The sequence below is a fragment of the Hyla sarda genome, chromosome 3 (genome assembly GCF_029499605.1).
Source record: "Hyla sarda isolate aHylSar1 chromosome 3, aHylSar1.hap1, whole genome shotgun sequence".
NCBI classification, from domain to species: domain Eukaryota; kingdom Metazoa; phylum Chordata; class Amphibia; order Anura; family Hylidae; genus Hyla; species Hyla sarda.
Window position 1 is genome coordinate 203,051,017 of NC_079191.1, and position 8,632 is coordinate 203,059,648.

Consider the following 8,632-nt stretch of genomic DNA (forward strand, 5'->3'; position numbering starts at 1 on the left):
AATCCATTGCTATTCGATACCCAACAGTCTTCCTATATTAGAAAATTTCGCTTTACATTGTTCAATTCATGACCATGTGTAAAGCTTATTGTTTAGTACAGCATTATACAACCTAGTCTTGCACCTTTCTGCCAGCACCAATTGTTCCAGCACACTCCACATAACTGGTTGCTTATATATGTTACAAGGCCACCTCTACAAATCGTGAGCTACAACCTTCAAGATATTTAACCCTTCATGTCATTTAGCTGTGTCATGTGTTGGTGCCCGGTAAGCCAACTGATACAGACCACGCATGTATTTGTCATTAACTTTGTTTAATGGTCTCAAATTTTGGTGACAGATTTTGGTCAAGTTGTTTCCACTTAAAAATTAACTTTTTAATACTAATAACTTAAACTGCCACAAACAAAATGGTCCACAGACATTCCTTTCCTTCTGAAGCTTTTACGATGCATTGTAATCATTAACCAGTCTTTAACTATTAAACTGAAATAGCCAATTGAAACAGACAGTTCTGAGACTGATCTTCCACCGTTGGTTAAGACTGAGGTGGTACTGGATTTTTGGAATATTCATTTGGTTTTCTGGGCCTTCTGAGCAGACTTTGTAACTTTGCCAGAACCAGCTGCCTTCTTTTCAACAGCCTTGATGACTCCAACAGCAACAGTCTGTCTCATGTCACGCACAGCAAAGCGTCCTACAAGAAAAGCAAGTGTTAGGAGTGTCACACTTAACATGTGGACATCAATAGCAGTTCACCAGATAGAGTACTCACCCAGAGGAGGGTAGTCAGAGAAGCTCTCCACACACATGGGTTTGCCTGGGACCATTTCAACGATGGCAGCATCACCAGACTTCAGGGACTTGGGGTTTTCTTCCAGTTTCTTACCAGAACGGCGATCAATCTTCTCCTTCAGCTCAGCAAACTTGCAAGCAATGTGAGCAGTGTGGCAATCCAACACAGGTGCATACCCAGCACTGATCTGGCCAGGGTGGTTCAGGATAATAACCTAAAGAACAAGAGTATTAATACTAAATCATGTATACATCTACACTGGAGCAAGATCCCACTGAGCAAGAACCATACCTGTGCAGTGAATGTACCAGCTTCAAGGGGTGGGTCGTTCTTGCTGTCACCAGCAACATTACCACGACGGACATCCTTGACGGACACGTTCTTTACGTTGAAACCAACGTTGTCACCGGGCAGAGCCTCAGTCAGAGCTTCATGATGCATTTCCACTGACTTAACTTCAGTTGTTACATTGACTGGGGCAAAAGTAACCACCATGCCTGGTTTCAGGATGCCAGTTTCAACACGACCGACAGGTACTGTACCAATACCTAAAGAGCAAGAGTTGTGTTAACCTGGGTAAACTTTCAGCAAATACTTTAGCAGGCCAGTGTCCATATTGCAGTTGGAACCAAGGTAACTGCTACTTACCACCAATTTTGTAGACATCCTGAAGGGGCAGACGAAGAGGCTTGTCAGTGGGGCGGCTTGGTGGCAGAATGCAGTCAAGAGCTTCGAGCAGGGTTGTTCCGCTGCCTTTTCCTTCTTTACGGCTGATGGACCATCCCTTGAACCAGGGCATCTATATAGAAGAAAACTCATTAGGCTCCCACATCTAGACTGTACCAAACGCTTAGGGGTGGGAAATGCACGCCACTTACATTAGCACTGGGCTCAAGCATGTTGTCACCGTTCCATCCAGAGATGGGCACAAAGGCAACAGTGTCTGGGTTGTAGCCAATCTTCTTGATGTAAGTGCTGACTTCCTTTACGATTTCTTCGTATCTCTTTTGGCTGTATGGTGGTTCAGTGGAGTCCATCTTGTTGACACCAACAATGAGCTGCTTCACACCCAGGGTGTAGGCCAGGAGGGCATGCTCACGGGTTTGTCCGTTCTTTGAGATACCAGCTTCAAACTCACCCACGCCAGCAGCAACAATCAAGACAGCGCAGTCGGCCTACAATAAGAAAACAATGAATGTAAGAATTTCATGAACAAACCTTACTGTTTTGGAAAGGTACAAGTTTTTCTTCTTCATGAGATTTCTGAAGACATTCCTTAAAGACCCTCAGCAAGAGCCGAGGTTTATATTTATTAAGATTTAACATCTAGCTTACCTGAGAAGTACCAGTGATCATGTTTTTGATGAAGTCTCTGTGTCCAGGGGCATCAATGATTGTGACATAGTACTTGCTGGTCTCAAATTTCCACAAGGAGATGTCAATGGTAATACCACGCTCACGTTCAGCCTTCAGCTTGTCCAAAACCCAAGCATACTTGAAGGAGCCCTTGCCCATCTGCGGATAGAAAGAGAAGGTCAGAGTTTTCTTTAAAAAACATGGGCTCAGATACAAGATTTTGCAAGTCCTTGGCACTACAGAGGTGACAAATTGTTGCTTCAGGATACAAGGTGGCACATCGAAAATACTTAGCACCTCAACAAGGAGATAGTCAAGGTAGGGTTACATCTGAACTGCTATGTATCCAGATACAAGAACATGAAAGTCTCGGTCACATCATGAGTGCTAGCATTCATTGATCTGAAAGGGTGAGGCAGCCCTAATACAGGAGGCTACATAGTAAAATATGGAGGCTACATAGTAAAATATGGAGGGGTATTCATGCAAAGGTTTGGCAGCCTCAGCTATTCAAGTTCTATATTCAATAAGATACAGAAGACCTAAGAACAAGATTAAGGCATGGAAGGGCAAGCTATACATCAGGCAACGTTTTATCAATAAATGTAGATGTAACAAGATCTATACCCAACATGCTACAGCAGAACTAGTAACAAGGCTTTACAGTAAGGTTGTGAGTACTAGCTAAATATATACACACACACCTCAATACAATAAAGGTTTGGCAGTCCTAGCTATACATTCAACAGCAATACGAGTTCTTAGCAGTCCTATCTATTCTACATAAGTGGTTCTCTCCATAAAAGAACAGACCTAGTCACACAAGGCATTGATATAGGAGAGTGTGAGAAGGGGAGGGTGTGCTAGCTTTCTCATTTATCAAGGTGATGGCTTGGCAGTCCTAACTATATACATTCTTACAGCAGACATAAGACTACAGCATCAATACATTCATCAGTAAGGTGCGGTAGTCCTAGCTATGCATCCAATAAGGTACATGAGACCTAGTAACAAGACTAAATCAATATGGTAAGTTAGTTCTCATGAATTAACCACGTTTTCCATTTATGCACTCATTTTTCCTCATCACTAGAGATGAGCGAAGTTACAGTAATTAGATTCGTCATGAACTTCTCGGCGATTGATGACTTAATTAGTTCAGCTTTCAGGTGCTCCGGTGGGCTGGAAAAGGTGGATACATTACTAGGAGAGAGTCTCCAGCCCACCAGAGCACCTGAAAGCTTATGCAGGCTAAAGTCAGCAACCGCTGAGAAGTTCGTGACGAATCAAATCACTGCAAGTTCACTCATCTCTAGAGATGAGCGAACTTACAGTAAATTCGATTCGTCACGAACTTCTGGGCTCGGCAGTTGATGACTTTTCCTGCGTAACTTAGTTCAGCCTTCAGGTGAGCTGGAAAAGGTGGATACAGTCCTAGGAAAGTCTCCTAGGACTGTATCCACCTTTTTCAGCCCACCGGAGCACCAGAAAGCTGAACTAATTTATGCAGGAAAAGTCATCAACTGCCGAGCCGAGAAGTTCGTGACTAATCGAATTTACTGCAAGTTCGCTCATCTCTACTTATCACCTTCTAAAAATCAAAATTCTTTCAATTTTGCCCCTACAGATTCCTATGAGGGCTTATCTTTGTGGCACCAATTGTACTTTGTAATGACATCAATTATTTCACTGCAAAACTTACAAACCCAGTAAAAAATATTTTAAAAAATTTGGGGGCAAAGTAAGGGGAAAAAAAAATAAATCTATTTTGTAAATTTTGGGGCTTCCAAGTCTACGCAGTGCACTCTTTGGTAAAAAACACACCATATATTTATTCTGTAGGTCCATACAGCGCCAATGATAACCAATTTATATAGGTTCTCTTTGTTTTACTACCTAAATTTTAAGTACATGTACCAGAATTAGTATCTTTAAAATTGTCCTTATGACCCCTATAACTATCTGTATACGGGGCGGTATGAGGGGGTCATTTCTGTGCCGTGATCTGAATTTTTTATCGGTATCATGATTTGTTTTCATCTGACCTTTTATTACTTTTCACACTTTTTAGGGTATACAAAGTGACAAAAAAAATATGCAATTTTGGACTTTGGAATTTTTTTATGTGCATGCCATTGAAGGTGCAGTTTAGCTAACCTTTTATTTTTAAAGTTCACACATTTATGCACGCGGCGATACCTCATTTTCATTATGTTTTATATCTTTTTTTTATATGGAATTCGGGAAAAGAGGGCAATATAAATTTAAGGGAGGGGTTAATATGGCTACCTCTGTGCAATCACGCTGCGTGGGTTGGCACAGCGGCTGGGGGCTGACCAGTATGACAGGGCATACCCAGTTAACAGCACACATCCTTGGTTGATAACCAGTAAATTAGACTTGGCAGTACCAGATAGAGAGAGATATATACCAGATAGAGAGAGATATAGATATATATATAGATATATGGCTATAGGAGACCTAGTAATACAATGCTCTTAATATGGGAAGGTGATTGAGTGCTAGCTATATCATGTAGCAATGAGACGGTCTGACAGTTTTAACTGTTATAGTACAGTATTTTCCAATCAGGGCGTCTTCAGCTGTTGCAAAACTACAACTCCCAGCATGCCAAAGGCTGTCCGGGCATGCTAGGAGTTATAATTTTGCAACAGCTGGAGGCACCCTGATTGGGAAACACTTCTAGTAGACCTAGTAATACAATAGCATTAATACGTGAAGAGGAGATGTTCTATCCATCCATCATAGGGTCTGATAATCCTAGTTATACATTTGGTTATAGCAAACCTAGTAATAAGGTGGGTCAGATGATCCTAGTTATACATCTGGTTATAGTAGACTAGTAAGATGGGGGTGCCATCCATCATAGGGACTGATAATCCTAGTTATACATATGTTATAGTAGACCTATTAATAAGGTGGGGGTGCTATACATCCATCATAGGGTCTGATGATCCTAGTTATAAATATGTTATAGTAAACCTAGTAAAAAGGATATAGCATTAATAAGATGGGGGGGGGGGGTGCTATCCATCATAGGGTCTGATAATCCTATATATTTTGTTATAGTAGACCTAGTAACAAGGATATAGCATTAATAGGGTCAGATGATCCTAGTTATACATATGTTATAGTAAACCTAGTAATAAGGTGGTGGGGTGCCATCCATCAATGATAAGGTCTGATGATCCTATTTATACATCTGGTTATAGTAGACCTAGTAATAAGGTGGGGTGCCATCCATCAATGATAAGGTCTGATGATCCTAGTTATACATATGGCTATAGTAGACCTATTAATAAGGTGGGTGGGGGCCATCCATCAATGATAAGGTCTGATGATCCAAGTTATACATATGTTATAGTAGACCTATTAATAAGGTGGGGTGCCATCCATCAATGATAAGGTCTGATGATCCTATTTATACATCTGGTTATAGTAAACCTAGTAATAAGGTGGTGTGCCATCCATCAATGATAAGGTCTGATGATCCTAGTTATACATATGGCTATAGTAGACCTATTAATAAGGTGGGTGGGGGCCATCCATCAATGATAAGGTCTGATGATCCAAGTTATACATATGTTATAGTAGACCTATTAATAAGGTGGGTGGGGGCCATCCATCAATGATAAGGTCTGATGATCCAAGTTATACATATGTTATAGTAGACCTATTAATAAGGAGGGGGTCCCATCCATCAATGATAAGGTCTGATGATCCTAGTTATACATATGACTATAGTAAACCTATTAATAAGGTGGGGTCCCATCAATCAATAAGGTTAACACTGAAGGGCACAGCCTGTCTCACCTCAGCAGCTTCCTTCTCGAACTTCTCGATGGTTCTCTTGTCGATCCCCCCACATTTGTAGATGAGATGTCCGGTGGTTGTGGACTTGCCAGAATCTACGTGTCCAATGACGACGATGTTGATGTGAGTCTTCTCCTTTCCCATGTTGAGTGTTTAGATGTTTGGCGATGGACACCTATAGAGAAGACCACCATGTTAGTGACAGCAGATACAGGCAGGAGTGGCCCCACACGCGGCTCCTTTGTCTGCCGTGACTCATCGTCCTCCATCTTGTGGAGAGGAAGCCTCTGTGCAGACGAGGCGGCGCCATCTTTATGGTGTACAGCCCGGGAGGCGGCGGCCGCCAGCTGCAGGAGCTGTGTGCACAGGTCATATGGGTCACCGCATTACCGGCCACACTACACCCGCATTACCGGCAGACACCCTCACCACACCCTCCCCCGACACTACAGGAAGCGCAGGCCTCAGCCACCACGGGGACATCCCCGGCACAGATATACCGCACACCGGCAACAACAGCAGACAAATACGGCCATGGGAGCATACAGCCGACATCCAGCAGCGATAATACCGGCTCCGGTACCGCGGATGGCAACGATGCCGGGAGATTCCCAGTGGATTCCAAGTAGGCCGCGGCCAACCCCAAGCCCGCACCACGGCGGCTCCTTACCCAGCATTCCCCGCTACCAATTCCCATTACTACGTTATCCCCATCCATATATCACTGTAATCCAATCCACCGATATTCAGAAACGTGAGACTCCCGGTCAACTGAGGCCTAGGCCCGCCGCTCCCCGACTCCAGCTGCCTTACCTTATAAATCCGCCGCAGACCCGGTGAGGAAAAGATCGAAGTCGGCGGGCATCACTCTTATATAGAGGCCAGGGCGGGGTCTGCTGATGACGTCATGTTGCCCAGAATTCCCGGGCGCTTGGGGCGGAGTGATCTATTCCCCGTGTCAGGGGGGGGAAGCAGTAAATGACTGGGGAATGTTCACGTATGAGACCGTTCACTAGAGTCACGTGTCTTATATCAGAGCGTATCCCGCCGCTGTTCTACAGGGGTCTGCATGTATGATGGGGCGCTAGTAAGTGCCCAGCGGTTCAGCCGCCATTACACGTGTATAAAGAAAAGCCGTGCCCCTCATGTGATGGCCGCCATGGTCACATTGCAGACGGCTCCATTATCTCACTGCTCAGCTATAAACGTCAGCGTGGCGGCCGGCCATAGTCCACTAGTAACTAGGAGTGACCGGCGCCGTGCCCAGACATGCCTGGCTCCTGTACTGTATGGAGGCAATGGCTGCAGCCGACCATTGTATATAGAGCAGGCGGGCACAATACATAGGAGCAGTGTATAGAACAGGTGGGCACACATGGGCACAATACAGAGGAGCAGTGTATATAGGACAGATGGGTACAATACATAGGAGCAGTGTATATAGAGTAGGCGGGCACAATACATAGGAGCAGTGTATAGAACAGGTGGGCACACATGGGCAAAATACATAGGAGCAGTGTATATAGGACAGATGGGTACAATACATAGGAGCAGTGTATATAGAGCAGGCGGGCACACATGGGCAAAATACATAGGAGCAGTGTATATAGAGTAGGCGGGCACAATACATAGGAGCAGTGTATAGAACAGGCGGGCACACATGGGCACAATACATAGGAGCAGTGTATATAGGACAGATGGGTACAATACATAGGAGCAGTGTATATAGAGTAGGCGGGCACAATACATAGGAGCAGTGTATAGAACAGGTGGGCACACATGGGCAAAATACATAGGAGCAGTGTATATAGAGCAGGTGGGCACAATACATAGGAGCAGTATATATAGAGCAGGTGGGCACACATGGGCAAAATACATAGGAGCAGTGTATAGAACAGGTGGGCACACATGGGCAAAATACATAGGAGCAGTGTATAGAACAGGTGGGGACACATGGGCAAAATACATAGGGGCAGTGTATATAGAACGGGTGGGCACAATACATAGGAGCAGTGTATATAGGACAGGTGGGCACACATGGGTACAATACATAGGAGCAGTGTATATAGGACAGATGGGTACAATACATAGGAGCAGTGTATATAGAGTAGGCGGGCACAATACATAGGAGCAGTGTATAGAACAGGTGGGCACACATGGGCAAAATACATAGGAGCAGTGTATATAGAACAGGTGGGCACAAAACATAGGAGCAGTGTATATAGAGCAGGCGGGCACAATACATAGGAGCAGTGTATATAGAAGGGGCAGGCACACTGGCACAATACATAGGAGCAGTGTATATAGAGCAGGCGGGCACAATACATAGGAGTAGTGTATATAGAGAAGGCGGGCATACATGGTTACAATACATAGGAGCAGTGTATATAGAGCAGGCGGGCACATATGGGCACAATACATAGGAGCAGTGTATATAGAGCAGGCGGGCATACATGGTTACAATACATAGGAGCAGTGTATATAGAGCAGGGGGCACATATGGGCACAATACATAGGAGCAGTGTATATAGAGCAGGCGGGCACATATGGGCACAATACATAGGAGCAGTGTATATAGAGCAGGCGGGCATACATGGTTACAATACATAGGAGCAGTGTATATAGAGCAGGGGGGCACACATG

At 44.3% G+C, this 8,632-nt stretch overlaps 1 protein-coding gene across 1 annotated transcript; it reads right to left on the reverse strand.

The window, feature by feature from the left end:
• Window positions 1–298: 298 nt before the first annotated feature.
• Window positions 299–6,959, reverse strand: EEF1A1 (eukaryotic translation elongation factor 1 alpha 1). The gene is made up of 8 exons (XM_056565873.1): window positions 6,803–6,959; window positions 5,990–6,164; window positions 2,135–2,314; window positions 1,678–1,974; window positions 1,448–1,598; window positions 1,091–1,347; window positions 779–1,013; window positions 299–700 (listed from the first exon to the last, which is right to left on the reverse strand). The coding sequence occupies exons 2-8, from the start codon at window positions 6,131–6,133 to the stop codon at window positions 576–578; spliced, it is 1,389 nt and encodes a 462-aa protein (XP_056421848.1). The 5' UTR covers window positions 6,134–6,164; window positions 6,803–6,959; the 3' UTR covers window positions 299–575.
• Window positions 6,960–8,632: the final 1,673 nt, after the last annotated feature.